This window comes from Phocoena phocoena, chromosome 20 (genome assembly GCF_963924675.1).
Source record: "Phocoena phocoena chromosome 20, mPhoPho1.1, whole genome shotgun sequence".
NCBI lineage: Eukaryota > Metazoa > Chordata > Mammalia > Artiodactyla > Phocoenidae > Phocoena > Phocoena phocoena.
Window position 1 is genome coordinate 52434823 of NC_089238.1, and position 15538 is coordinate 52450360.

Here is a 15538-nt window from a genome sequence, read left to right on the forward strand (position 1 = left end):
GACTGCAGGATTTCGTTGAATTCTGGCTGGAAAGTGATTTCTTCCCAAAGTTGAGCACATTGGCCATAGAAAGCTGCCAAGTCATGTTCGTTACTACTGTGTGTGGAAAAATTCACAGTTTATGCCTCAACCAGTCTGACCAGTTTCATGCCGCAGCTAGAAAACGTCTCTGCGGACTGACTCCCTGAGAATCAAGCCCGGGACATGCACAAGAGGCCTGTGGCTGCCTCTTGACTAGCAAGGCACAGGGCAGGGCCTCTCACATGTGGGGCTGCACATACAGATGAAGGCAAACAGAGCCTCTGCTTCCAAGTCACCCAATGTGCTAGGCGCTAGATGACCTTTTCACGCCCTTCGTTTGATTTTTACAGCCACCTGCAAAGCCCATGTTCTGCCCCTTAAGAGTTAAAGGAAAAGCTCATTGAGTCATGCATTTGCTCGTTCCTTCAGCAGTTACTTCCTGGGAGCTGACTATGTGCCATGCACTGGATAAAATCTGATCACTGTCTGCACAGGGAAGACAGCATGAAAGAAGGAAGCAGGTCCATAAAGGAGATATTTACAGCTTGGGACACATGCCTTGGAGACACTGCAGACTAACTTGTCAGGGAAAGGGATGTTTGAGCCGAGAACTATGGGATGGGAACCAGCCAGCCTCAGGGGCTTTGCTTTGCCTGCTGCCTGTAGTGCTTTTGTTTCTGAGCAGAAGAATCTCAGTGCAAAGCTCTGGGCCCAGCCTCTCCTCCCCTCTGTGTGACCTTGGGCAAGTCACTTTCCTTCCCTGGGCCTCAGTTTCCTCTTCTGTTAATTGGGATCGCCCTGAACAAATCTCAGAGGGGCCCTACAGTTCAGCTTCTAGGATGCAGTAAATTTCCCACCTTCTCAGCAAAAAGCTGCTGTTGTTCAAATAGGTTTGTTTTCATTATAAAAGCTTATTTTGGAAAGTTTGGAAAGTAGAGAAAAGTTTAAATGAGAAGTCAGACATGACCATACTTCTCCTCCCGTAACTCCATGAATGCAGAGATTTGCGGTCTTGTTATCCCTTCTCCCTCAGCAGCTAACCTGAACCTACCCCCAGGGGTAGTGGCAGTAGTAGTAGTAGTAAAAATAATGCTAATAATAATACAATTATGTTATCAATAGCCGTTAACATTTATCTAGCATTTGCCGCTAACCAGGCCCTCTTATAAACCAACTGCATGGATTATTTTATTTAGCCTGCGTAATAACTCGGAGACACACATACTATTTATACGACGCTTGTGCTATACCTCATCATACAGATGGGGAAACTGAACTTCAGAGATACCAAATAAGTTGTTCAAGGTCCCGTAGAGAGTATGTGGGGACACAGGGAGTAGTAGATGCTCAATAGATATTTAATTAATTGTGTTCAGTCTCTCTCCTGGGTTACAACGATGATGGTAAAGTACTGAACAAAGTCTGATTGTCACTTGAGACCAAGAGATGTCCTTGATAGCTATTTTTCTCCCAAGTAATTTTTATTGCATGTTTGTTTTCTTTTCAACAGGGGTACATTTTCATAGGAGAAAATACTGAAAATCTAGAAAAGCCTAGAAAAAGAAATGAAAGTCTCCATAATCCCACCGCATGCTATATTGTTACTATTTGGTATTTCTCTCCAGGCTGTTTTCAATGTAATTTGTTTTTCTTTTTCTTTGTTGAACATGGTTGAGCTCAGACTGTCTGCTGCTTTTTTCACTCATTTCACACGTTATTATGAACTCTTTATAAACACCTTTTGAATGACTGATGCAGCCTTTTACAGGTGAATCATCCAGTATTTAAAAAGCGAGAACTTATAAGTACATTAATTCACCTGTGAGAGATCAGGCACCCCAGAGTAGAAGAAAAGATCCAGGGTTTTTAGGGCCCCCCTTCTACCACCCACCAGCTTTGCCCTCTTTGGGGAGTTACCTCCAGCCCCCAGCTCTCATTTTTAACTGAAAATACCAATCGTATAATAGCTGCTTCCGGTGGTTAATGTGAGGCCGGAACAAGGTGACAGACACTAAAGCATTTTTTAACATGTGCATAGTAAAACAAATATTTGTTCTGGATACCAAGTTTTTATTTTTCTGGAAAACCGATTCTTTCAGAACGCAGACACGGGCTCCAATTTAATCAAACTGTCATCTACAACAGCAAGAGCCCTGAAGGAAGAAGAGGACCAAGTCTACTGCCAGCCGGAGTTGCTTTATGAAGGTAAAGTGCATCCTCTCTCCTGTGTTTAGGGAGGGGCTGAATGTCCTCTTTATATGATACCTCTTTCTGATGCAGAGGAGATGTGTGAGGACGAGGGACTGAGAGGAAGGCTGTTGGGACGCCCAGGGAGAGGCATCTGGGGACACTTCTCTTTCATGTATCTTCATACCCCTCCCAGGGAGGTACTCGGGTCGTCGTTGGACCCAGGGACTTTCACGGCTAGCCTTTCAAATGCTTCCTTGGTTTTTATTCTTTTTTTGCTTTCTTTTTAAAAGTTTATTTTTTTGAATTTAAATTTTTTATGCAGTTTTTAAAGGTTACTTTCCATTTACAGTTATCACAAAGTATTGGTTGTATTCCCTGTGTTGTACAATACATCCTTGAGCCTGTCTTACACCCAATAGTTCGTACCTCCCTCTCCCCCACCCCTATATCGCCCCCCTCAACTGGTAGCCACTAGTTTGTTCTCTGTATCAAATGCTGCTGTGTATTGAACGCTGACTTACTGAAAGGGATGGCACGTGCAGATTTCTACCTGTGCGCACTCAGAACACCCTGCAGAATCTGTGCTATCAGCCCCATTTGCCAGAGGAGAAAATTGGGCCTCAGAAAGCCTGAGCTACACCCAGAGCATAAACCCCCCCAGAGAGAAGCACCCACCAGAGCAGGGCGTCCCAATGTGGGCACTGCTGATACCGGGGCCGGGTCGTTCTTTGCGGGGAGGGCTGCCCTGGGCATTGGAGGATGTAAATCAGCGTCCCTGGCCTCCAACCTGATTGAGAACCACTGCCCTAGCATAGAAGCCAGTGGGGTGGGGACCGTGTTTGTGTGCTCAGTGCTGTCACCGGCATGTGACAGAAGTCTGGCTTAGAGCAGGGTGTGCTCAGTACTGCAGTGTGGAATGAACAGGCCTGCCCAGGACAGGGCTGGGGAGTGGCGGGCGGGGCTCTAGGCTGGGAGCCCGGCCCCCCATGTCGCTGCCCCACGCCAGGGCCAGGCATCTGGAAGGACAGTCCTGGGGACTCTGCTAGGACGACCTCAGATTTGCCCACCAAGAACCCCGTCTACACATGGCATCCCATGAATCCCATAATGGGTTCTGTGTGGTGGCCCAGCCCCTCAGAGTCTTTGGAAGTGAATATAGACATGTTCGTCCCTATTCTTAAGGCATCAACTTCCATCTCTGCTCACCTGTCACTCACATGGGCAGATGGAGGAGTAAAACACTACGGTCGTTTTATTTCTGGGAAGGGAACTCTTGTTTATCGTAGCAACCTTGGGCAGCGCTGAAAAGCATGACCGTAGACAAATCCTTCATAATCCCTCCGCCTGTGACGGCCGTTTGGAAACATCCACGCAGTCTTTCCATCACGTAGGCGTTGCTCGGCGCATGCCAGGCCCTCTTCTAGGGGCTCCCCAACTTCCCGTCCTTTCCTCCCCAGTCTCATCCTGTTCTTATCACGTTAGGTGAGTCCATGCATGTAAGGGGCTTAGCTGAGGGCCTGGCCCGCAGTGAGGGTCCAGCTAAAAGCAGCCGTGACTAGAACACCTCTAAGAGTCAGGAGCTGCCATGTGCTGTTCGTGCTTTAGAACCAAGGACAGCAGAGCTGAGAATAATTCGGTAACTTGCCTGAAGTTGGGCAGCAGAGCCTGCATCTGAACCCAGGCTTCACTGACTCGAAAAACCCTTAACCTCTGCATTTACGGTTATACAAAATGCGTACCATACCATCTAGAATGTTCTGAAACGGCTTCTTCCACTTCATGAACGTAGCCTGGCAATTTCCCCACATCCCAAAGATTCTTCAAGAGCGTGGCTTTAATAGCCGGACAGAATTCACAGGCATGAATCACATTTTACTTAACCACGGGCGTATAGCTGGTCATTTACAGAGTGGAGGAAAGGGGGGCTCCAGACCAGGTTCGAGGGACCCAGGAGCATCACAGGGAGTCTCAGACCGACTCTGGGACCGACAGTGGGCATCTTTTTTCTGAGTTGAGTGTGTGGGTGGTCCCTCGTCCTCATGTTCATCTTGACCTTGGGAATTTCGTGATTACCCGACTGTGGGATCGGACATCTTCCCTTCTTACTGCTGCACCCCACTTCCCTCCCCACTGAGCCCGATAACCAGTTAGGCCCTGGGTCCTCTTCAGGAGGCTTTTATGTGGCAGATGTTTCCATCTCTACTTCTTCTTTTCTTGGACATTATATTTTCACCAGCAGTTGGCTCCAACTCGCTGCAGTATTTCATAAGAGGGACTTTCATTTCAATATTCAGACTTAGAAATTCAATTTGACACAACAAGCGTATATAAATATATGTGCATGGGCATGGACACATTTTTAAGGCTTTTTGGATTACAAAAGTAATAGGTATAATGAAAATTTCACACAATGAGAAACTTAGAATGGACAGTACAAACCTTAAACCACCATGAGGAAGTTATCACCCCAGCAATGCTTCCAAACTTTTTCTCTTCATTTATAACACAGTGGAGATAATCCCATAAGCAGCCTTTTCCATTCAATCTTATGATGTGTACATTTCCCCATGTTACTAAAATTCTTTGTAAATGTTACTTTTGTATAATGTTATTATATGATTTCACCAGATTTATTTAAATATTCCCCACTGATGTTCCTTCCACAGCTTCAGAAGTTTCTATTCACACCCACACATGTGCACGCACACACTTTTTTAAAAAGAGCTGTAAAAAATTGCAGTAGCCTCTGATTTTAATCATGCAATTTTCTTTGATTTCTATCTTGGATAATTAAAGATGTTTATACACTTAGAAACCCAGGTCTATCTTACCTTGCTCTTAATGGAGCTTCTAATGAAGCTGGGGTAGTTATCAGAAGTTCCTTCCTCCTGCCCTGTGATCACCCTTGATCCAATCTAGGGCCTGAATCAAGTTCAGGGATCCTGGCTTGGGAACCGTTTTTGTGAAAAGGATGCCCAGCCTGGATGCCACAAAAGACACGTGGTCCCAGCTCTCGGTGAAGGGGGCTTTGTCAGCTGTGTCATTTCTCTCTAGGCTTAGAGCTGCCTCGGATCAATTACGCTCACAACGGGAAGCGATACCGTTATGTCTTTGCTGCTGAAGTCCAGTGGAGCCCCATCCCAAGCAAGGTACTAGTCCTTGGGAGATGGCAGCCTATAACCATCGTGTCTGTCTGCAAAGCTGAGTTCCCAGGTTCTCAGGGGGGTCAGAACCGAGGTCCCCTTGGGGTGGGGGTAAGTCAGAAAGTGACGTCAGCTTGGGACAAAATACACTGGAAGCAACGATGGACCATCCAGGGGAGGGAATTGCACCTTATGGGCTGTCGCTCAAGAAGGATGTGGTGGCTGGAGTTTATCCATTGATTTCTTTTTTGGATGCATGTTTATTGAGCACCAGGTATGTGCTACAATGTGGTAGGCACCGAGGAAAAGGAAGTGAACAGGAAGATCCCAGTTCCTGCCTTCAAGGAACTCACTGTCTCAAGCAGAGAGGGTAGAGCTGAAACTAGGACGATTTACGTTTCTTTTTTATTAACTTATTTTTTAAAAATATTTATTTATTTATTTGGTTGCACTGGGTCTTAATTGCGGCAGGTGGGCTCCTTAGTTGCGTCTCACAGCCTACTTAGTTGTGGCATGCGAACTCTTAGTTGCAGCATGCATGTGGGATCTAGTTCCCTGACCAGGGATCGAACCCAGGCCCTCTGCCTTGGGGGTGCGGAATCTTATCCACTGCGCCACCTGGAAAGTCCCTATTAACTTATGTTTAAATTGAAGTATGGTTGATTTACAATATCGTGTTAGTTTCAGGTGTACAGCATAGTGATTCATATTTTGTTTTTTAAACTGCTATTTGTTTGAACACTTGCTATTTCCCAGGGACCATGCTGAGTGCTGTACAGACATCAGTTTTCCTTAGTAGCTTCAGTTTTTAGTAATAAAATGGAAAAAAAAATTTTTTTAATGCAAGCAGTGCAGAAATGTACAAAGCAAAAAATTAAGGTTCCGCCACACACATACGCACACCCCGAGTCACTCCCCTCTAATCCCACACCCTCAGGGGAAAGAGGCCTATTAGAGATTGAGAGAAGGCCAGGGACTCGCACTTTTAAAACAACAAAGGAATCATATTATACTTTAAAGGTTTGCATTGAATAGTTTATCTAATGTGTATAAAAACTGCAATATATGGGCTTCCCTGGTGGCGCAGTGGTTGGGAGTCTGCTTGCTGATGCAGGGGATACGGGTTCGTGTCCCGGTCTGGGAAGATCCCACATGCCGCGGAGCGGCTGGGCCCGTGAGCCATGGCTGCTGAGCCTGCGCGTCCAGAGCCTGTGCTCCGCGGAGGGAGAGGCCACAACAGTGAGAGGCCTGCGTACCGCAAAAAAAAAAAAAAAAAAAAGCAATATAGTGTCAAGTACCAGATAAATCCAGGGGTTTTATTTCTGAAAGAATTCAGTGTGTAGTGTCAGCTCTGCAGTGGCAGGAGGACCTTTGCTTCAAGTCGGAGGAGGAAGCAAGCTGCTTTTGTTTCTGTTGTTACACTGACCAGAGGCAGATGCCATTTGGGGTCTACATTCACCAGAGTCCACCCCCCTCTCTCTGGGGCCTTGATGCCCTCCTGTTCGCAGGGAATAAGCATGATCTCCAACCACTCATTCCCATGTTTCTCCCCTTTGGATGCGCAGATAATAAAATACGACATTCTCACGAAGTCATCCTTGAAGTGGGGAGAGGTGCACTGCTGGCCGGCGGAGCCAGTGTTCGTGCCCACACCAGGTGCCGAGGACGAGGATCACGGTAAGGCTCCAGGAAGGGCAGCCCGCTTGCTGCACTGTACCTGTGATCACCCCTCAAACAGAGACATCGTTTGGGGGCAGTGACCCCCCCCATCACACAGCTTGTGGAGTCATGCTTTGAAGCCCAGGTGTGTCTGAGTCCAAAGCTGTGGGATGAGGGAGTCCCCCAGCCCACCCCCACTTCTGACACCAGCTGCAAGTTTGGGGATCCCCAAGACCACCCTCAGTTTCAAGAGAAGAGCTCACAGAACACACCGAAATCTGTTGTACTCATGGTTAGGGTTTATCTCGGTGAAAGGGTGCAGATTGAAAGAGAAAAGGCGAGTGGGGCGGGATCCAGGAGAGTCCTGTGCTTGGGGTTTCCGCTGGTCCTCTCCTGTGGGGATAGGACCACGCCAACTTCCCCAGCGACGTCCACGGAGTGTGGCCAACCAGGGAAGCTCTCCAAGCCCTGTGTCGGAGCCCATGTGGGGCGTGGTCATGCAGTGACCTCCAGTCTTCGGCCCCTCTGGAGGTTGAGCTGACACCTGTGGCCCAGGCCTCCCCTAAATCACTTTGCTAGGATGGGTTATATGCAGTGGCCCCAGGTAAACAAAGGCACTCTCATCAGACCGTCAGTCCAAAGGCTTAGAGGTCATCTCCCAGGAGCAGAAGGTCAGACCTCCCTTCCGGGGTGATTAAATTGTTTGCGACACAAAAGCCCACTTCCTTTCCATGGAGCTGCCCTACCCTTGCCCAGAGTATAGAATCTTGGTTTTAAAATCCATTGCAATGGCTGGGTCTGAATTTGTAACTCCTCTAAGCATGTAAGTTTTCCGTGGAGCACCTAGAAATGCTTGTGGCCCTCCTCTCTTGTCCAGGTTTCCACCTGACCAAATGGTCCTTTCCCTCTTTGATTCTGCCTTTGCCCCAGAAATGCCCTGCCCACCTCCTAGGGATGCTAAGGAGGGTACTACAAGCCTGGGTGGGGCTGCCCATGCCTATGGGGAAGGGCAGGCTGCCCCCTGCTGAGCCTGCCAGCTGCTTCCCTCAGGTGAGAAGGGAATGGTTTTCTACCTGGGTCCTCCTATCAACCTGCACTGCACGGCACGCCAGGTAAGGGACCCCGTGTCACTGTCACCTCCAAGGTGGGGGATGGTTGGTGCCACCTCCTGCTGAGGCTGGCCTCCCCCTGGGCTGGGCAAGTGCGTCCTGCACAATCTCTTGTGGGCAGGGAGCAACCTGGTCTTCATTCCACCAAAGGAGAGGCTCAGAGAGTGAGGTCTTACCCACGGTCTGTCACACGCCCAGTGCATACAGAGGAGGGTCGAATTCAAGCTGATCTGACCTCAGCTGCCCTCAGCCACTCTGAAACCCGGGAGGCCTTGGGAAGAATCACAAATTTTTGCTGGAAGTTTACGTGCACTATTTCATTTAGCCCTCTGTCCCTTGAGAGCGGGTGTTTAGAATATTCCCATTTTACAGAGGGGAAAGCTGCACATGCATGAGATGAACTGGACTCATTCAAATGCCATTTGAGTGCGACTGGTCCGGGTTTAGCCGAGTGACGGATACTAGCCTAAGTGCAGCGTCAAAGCTGATTCTCTATAACTGGAGTTTCTAAACAGTAGGAAAATAGCCATTCTTCAGTGCATGTCATGATTTACAAAGTGCTTTCATAACTGACCGTGCAAGATCCTCTCAGCAACCCTCTGAGGGGGGGGAGGATTATCCCCACTCTACAGATGAAGAGACTGAGGCTCAGAAAGGTGAGGGGACTGGTTCAGCCAAGCCTTCCAATTTCCCTGGCCTTTCCCTTCTGCTCCCACAGAATACCAAATTCACTTCCCTTCTGTTTTGATTAGATAACTTACATTCAAAGGACAGGGAGATAGAGCTGAGAAACTTATCCCCCCAGCTGGACCAGGTTCAAGGCTGCGCTTTTACAAAGTGTCTCTTTTTGTTTCCCCAAAGGGATTATCTTATCAGCCATTGTCTCTGCCGATCCCCATAAGCTGCCCTTTCTGCTGGTTCTGGATGCCAGGACTTTTACGGAATTGGCTCATGCCTCTGTTGATGTAGAGATGCACCTGGATCTCCACGGGCTGTTCATCCCAGGTGCTGACTGGGATGCAGGGAAGCAGGCCCCTTCCCGGGAGGAGCGGGACAGGGCTGCTGAGCGCCGTGTGGCCCCAAGGACCTGGCCGGGTGGGGGCCCGGGCCCTGGAGAACTGCTCCACCAGACTCAAGGGTGGTCCCTCCCTGGGTGGGGGGCAGGGGGGCCCTTCATTTTATTTTGCACTTATTCTTTCCATGGTTGCTTTGAGACAAAGTTACGGAAATAGAGCTTTTATCAGTATCTTTTCTTTCATTTCATTTTGGCCATTAGAACCTTGTTGGAAAGTTGATCAAATATTTACTGATTAGCTCTAGTACTTCTAAAAGCCCCTTTCCTTTAGTATAAAGACCGTGACCGTGAATCAGCAATTGTATTAAGGCACATAATCATTGCTCCTAGAATGGGCAGCCACTGACCCACTGGAAAAGAGACACAGAAATATTTATCTTTGCTCCTCCCTCCCCAGCTTTCTTTCCCTTCCCTCCCTCCTTTCTTCCCCGTGGACCACATCGTGAGTTCTAGCTTTCTCAACCCTGTGCTGTTAGTAGACTACGTGGCCCAGAAGGCGTGTACTTTGTGGTCATTCCATGCAAGGCAGGGCATAGTATAAAATAATAAAACTTTAAAGCCTTTTCAGACCTTATTTTAATTTTACATGGCTTCTTTCCTCTGAAGATCTTCTAAGGTAGTAAAACAGAGGGGCAGAGCTAGACGGTTCATAGTCCGCCAGGTGCCTCATTGTACACCCAGTGGGACAGCAGACTGGTGTGGGCGTCCCCCACTGCAGGAGGGTATGGAGGGGCTGGAATCCAGGATTGAGTCCTGTCTTGCCTGATGCTGAGAACCAGGGTGCCGAGGCATGCCAGAGCCATACAGGAAAGGGGGTCCTGTCAGCAGAATTCCTTGGAGATTCATCCAAGTTGTCGTTGTTGTTTTGCTCTCCTTTTTATTTGTTTGGCCGCGTCGGGTCTTAGTTGCGGCTCCCGGGCTTCTCTCTAGTTGTGGCGCGCAGGCTCCAGAGCACGTGATCTTAGTTGCCCCCTGGCATGTGGGGTCTTAGCTCCCCGACCAGGGATCGAACCCCCATCCCCTGCATTGGAAGGCGGATTCTTAACCACTGGACCACCAGGGAAGTGCTATCCAAGTTGTTGTTTGTTTTCATCCAAGTTGTCCTGTGTTGGGTATGTTTTATTCACTACTTTATCCTCTAGAACACTGCCTGGTAGATGCAGGCTCTACCAACAAATTAACTATTTGTTGAACGAATGAATTCCGCCAACAAAGAAATCCAACTCCATAATGTACCAAAAAGGGATGGATATTTAAAAAAAGAAAAAAATAACAGGATACTTTACTGAGGATCTCCTGGGAAGACAAGGAAGACAGTTCACATGGAACACCACCCCCAAATTCCCAACAAGGGTTCCTCTCCCAGCTGTCCCTCATCTCTCCTCTCTTTCTTCCCCTGTTGGTTCCTCAAAAACTCCTCTACCATCCCAGCATTTCCATTTCATGCTCAGCTCATAGATCCCATTAAACAAAAACCCAAACTCCGTGGATGGCAGAATGAAGAACATCTACTCTTCTCCTCTGGAGACCTCAGTACTTCCAGCCTTGATAAGATGGATTGGAAAGAAATGTCAACCATGGTGGCCTAAGAAACATGTGATGGAGGCCTGCATTTGGGTGGTAGGAATGGAAAAGAGTTGACAAATGGGACAGTCACTCACCTATTCATTATTTTACTTTAAACGTTTGAGAAGAGGGTGGTATTTAAAAAATGCTTCCCCACCGCTATTCTACTGAATTCCCATTGCCAAACAATACCCAGACCTAGTCATGAAAAAGGACGCAGTTCTGCGGGGAAGAAAAGTATGTCCGTGGTTTGTTTTCCTTGTTTAGGAAGACAGGTAAAATACCAGACCAATGAGGAAGCCTGGCACACCAGATCTTTTCTTCTTGGTTTCAGACACACCAAAGGTCAATGCCAGGACGTCCAATTTGCCTTGATCCTGAATTCTGTCATATTTCAGACACAGGCCAGGGTAATTAGCTCAAAAGGCCACAGGAGCCAAGACACATGCGCCTTTCTTGAAGCCGAGACCATCCGTCTTATCCTCAGAGCCTTCCTTGTGGGTGTAGTGCATGTCCAGGAAGTTCTGCAGGAAAAATCACCCCGGATTTGTTTATTCCTTTGATAAAGCCACAGCTTTTCACAAGCGCTCTAAGATGTGTCAGGTATGTGGTAAGCCCTTAGATGTTTGACCCACTAATTTTTCCTTCAAGGGTTTCTCTAATTTGATTCCATCTCGGGAACAAGCTGGATGTATACGTGGACAAATCAACTCACAAAAAATCCAAGTGCATTCGAGCTCCATCCGCATGACTGGTTTGTACTCGTTTCCTCCCAAAGCTACCGAGCAGTGGGCCGACTCTATTGAGAAGGATGCTTGTCCAGATTAAGTGAAAACACCTTTGATCACTTCTTCAGCTGTTTAAAGACAGTGTGGATGGTTTTTAAATGGCCGGGGGAAGTCTTTCCCATGGTAAATCAGGACATGCAGACAGAAAAGTCATCACCGCCTTCCTCATCATCCAACGACAGTGAGACCAATGGCCTCTGCTCTTCAGCTTCCTTCCAGGAGTCTGGACTCAGCGACCAGGTGCAGACGCAGGGCCACTGCCCTGGCTGCCGGGCTGCAGCAGGAAGCAGTCTCTCGAGGTCAAGCACCAGCAGGGAGGCTGGAGTTTTCTTGGACAAGGTGAGCAGGGAGAGATGTGGGAGCCCTGTGTTGGGACGGGTGGGGATGAGCCAGCCTTCCTTCCCCCTGGCGACCAGGAAAGGCCTCCTGGAGGGAGCGCCTGCCCAGATTCTGAGGGTGAAGCTCGGGATGAGGATCTGAAGGCGGATGTGGGTTGACTGAACAAAGCAGGAGTTGAGTGAATTTCCCATGAAAGAGCAGTGGAAAGAGTGAGAGAATTAGGGGGTGTTGTCTTCTCTGATTATAAAAGTCATATATGTTCACAGTAGAGCACCTCGTTATGTTAAAAAAAGAAACGAGAAAGGCACCCAGGGTCCCACTACCGAAAGAAAACCCCTGAAATCATTCTGGTGTGGTTTTTCCCGAATTTAAAAATTTTTTCTATGCACAGTTTACATATTGGTGATAGGTTTGTAACCCACCAGTTTATAGCCTGCTTTTTTCACTTACTATACAATAGTGATACAGTGATTTTCCCAGATCATGAAATTCTTCTAATGGGTGCGTATTATTCCATCTTTGGGACATGGCAGGATGTACACCCGCCTGCTGGTGGACATTTAGGTTTTGACTATTATAAACAATGCCAGATTGTATTATATACAATGTGTGTCTATTTTTAGGGTCCACGCCGCATCCCTCTCTGTATTCAGGTGCTTGTTATTGTTATTTTCTTTAGCTAGATTCCCAACTTTGGATCTCTGAGCCAAAGAGTGGAAAAACAAGGTTCGGGTGTTCTTTGAAAGGCCAAAGGTTTTGGTTTGATTCATAGGAAACTGAGAAGCCATTCTAGAATCTGAGAGGCTCAAATGGTCAATGTGGCTATAGGGCTGAGAAATCCACATTTCTCAGGCAATAGGGAAAAAGAGTAGGTACATGAGAATGTAAGTTTAATCCAAATTCTCCCTTCTTCCTTTCCTCTATTCCTTCTTATCCTCTGTATCTTTCCACTCCATTCAGATACTTGTCCTTTTCAAGCATATATTCGCTCACTCACTCATTCATTCAGTGATGACCAAGATTATGTTGGCATGTAAGGGTCAACAGAACGAGTACCTCCACTGTCCTCAGGGAGCGTATAGCATAGTGAAGGACACAGCACCAAGGAACAAACCAACACAATTCAATGGACTGGCAGTAAAAAGGGAACCCCCAGGGACCCCCAATACTGTCTCAGGAGCCAGGGATGGCTGATATGTGAAGCATGGTAGCAGGTAACCAGGTGAAATGGGCAATGCAGATAAAGAAAGGGGCATGGAATCAGGAGAGAGCTTGGTAAACTAAAGGTAGAAGTTTACCAAGAACTTCTGTGGGCATAGAATTGTGGTGTAGAAGATGGCAGAAAAGACAAGTTTCAGCCAGAACCCCAGTTTATGCGTACTCAGGTAAGAAGTGGAATTGGCATTAACTAAAGAGAAGTCTCCAATAGTTTCTTCAAGGACCGACGGTAATTTTTTTGTTTTGGCCACGTCGCGTGGCTTGTGGGGTCTTAGTTCCCCAACCAGGGATCAAACCCAGGCCCTCGGCAATGAGAGCATGGAGTCCTAACCACTGGGCCGCCAGGGAATTCCCAGTAATTTTTTAAATAATAGCTTTTTTGAGATCTAATTCTTATACCATAAAATTCACTCTTTTAGAGTATTCAATTTGGTGATTTTTAGTATATTGACTATTGTGTAACTATCACCGCTGTCTATTTTTAGAACATCTTCATCATCCCCAAAAGAAACCCTGTACCCATGAGCAGTCCCCCCTCATTGTGCATCCCCTCCCCCCGGTTCTAGGCAAACATAAATCTACTTTCTATCTCTATGGCTTTGCCTAGTCTGGATATTTCACATCAATTGAATCATGCAATATGTAGGGTTTTTTGTGATTGGCTTCTTTCACTTAGCCTAATATTTTCAAGGTTCATCTATGTTGTTGTATGAATCAGTACTTCTTTCCTTTTGTGGCTAAATAATATTCCATTGTATGAACATACCACATTTTGTTTATCCACTCATCAGTTGAGAGACATCTGGGTTGTTTCCTCTTTTGAGCTGTCATGAGTGACACGCATGTTCAAGTGTTTAATGTGGACGTATGTCTTCATTTCTCTTGAATATATTCCCACGAGTGAAATTGCTGGGTCATGGTATAAATATGTTTAACATTTTGAGGAGCTGCCAAACTGTTTTCCAAAGTGGCTGCAGCATTTTACAGTTTCACCAGCAGCATTTAAGAGTTTCAGTATGTCCACATCCTCCCTAATTTCTTATTGTCTGCTGTTTTTATTTCAGTCATCCTAGATAAAATGAAGTGGTGTCTCATTGTAGTTTTCACTGGCATTTTCCTAATAACTAATGATGCTGAACATATTTCCATGTGCTTATTGGCCATTTATGTATCTTCTTTGGGGAAGTATCTACTCGTGTATGCTTTGCAATATTTTCTCCCATTCTGTGGGTGGTCTTTTCACTTTCTTGATGGTGCTTTTTTTTTTTTTTGCGGTACACGGACCTCTCACTGCTGTGGCCTCTCCCGCTGCGGAGCACAGGCTCCGGACGCGCAGGCTCAGCGGCTATGGCTCATGGTCCCAGCCGCGCCGCGGCATGTGGGATCTTCCCGGACAGGTGCACGAACCCATGTCCCCTGCGTTGGCAGGCAGACTCTCAACCACTGCGCCACCAGGGAAGCCTTGATGGTGCTTTTGAAACACAAAAGTTTTAAAATTTTGATGAAGTCCAATTTAATCTAATTTTTCTTTTATTTCTTCTGCTTTTGGTGTCATATCTAAGAAACCATAACTTAATCTATGGTCCCAAAGATGTACTCCTATGAATGTTATAGTTTTAGCTCTTACATTTAGGTCTATGATCCATTTTGAGTTAATTTTTGTGTACAGTGTGAGGTAGGCGTCCTACTTCATTTTTTTGCATATGGGTATCCAATTGTCCCAACATAAAAGTCACCATTTAGGGTTGATAAATCTTCCTTCCACACAGGAAACAAAATGTATCTCCTTTTCCTCCACCATTCCTTTGAAGATGGTTCCTTCAAACAGTGAAAAGAAACTGTAGGGCAGCTCTCTGCTGGTTCCAGCAAGGCCTTGGTTCAGAGATAAGGAAACCAAGATGGAGCCTCTGTCAGTGGAGATTTAGTATCTTCCTCCATCTTCATCACTGGGTCCTGGCGAAGTTCCAGGTAAGTCCAGTGTATGCATGTTCGATTCAGAGTCACATCCCCTGGTAGGATTTTCCAGTTTTTTCTTTCCTTAAGTACATCTACTGTGTTCCAGGAGGGCCAAGGGTGACTGGTGTTCCTAGAGATGCAAATCCCTTGCAGGAGGTTGGGACCAGTGAAAGGCATGGGTTCCCTGATTTTGTCTTCAGTCTGCCCTTTGGGTTGGGCAGGCAGGAGGTCTTAGCCTAGTTCAGGGTTCCTTAAATTATCATCAGAATCAATGTGGAAAGAACAGTGATGTCTGCATGGTTTGTGCATCTTCTGTGGTTAAGGGCAGGAACGGAGCTTATTATAATAGTAACAACAGGATAACATCAGCTGACGTGTGTTGACACCTCACTGTAAGTGTGGTTCTCACGTAATCCTCGCAACAGCCCTGAGGTCGGTCCTGGTACCATTCTCATTTCAGAGATGAGAAAACTG

At 46.9% G+C, this 15538-nt stretch overlaps 1 protein-coding gene across 1 annotated transcript in view; it reads left to right on the forward strand.

Annotated features, from left to right (window-relative positions):
* The window catches only part of BCO1 (beta-carotene oxygenase 1), a 57012-nt gene that overhangs the window by 26864 nt on the left and 14610 nt on the right, over positions 1-15538 (forward strand). Inside the window, 6 exon segments of the mRNA XM_065898406.1 lie at positions 2121-2226; positions 5266-5360; positions 6920-7031; positions 8984-9207; positions 9209-9325; positions 11771-11890. Coding sequence (XP_065754478.1) covers positions 2121-2226; positions 5266-5360; positions 6920-7031; positions 8984-9207; positions 9209-9325; positions 11771-11890 — 774 coding nt within the window.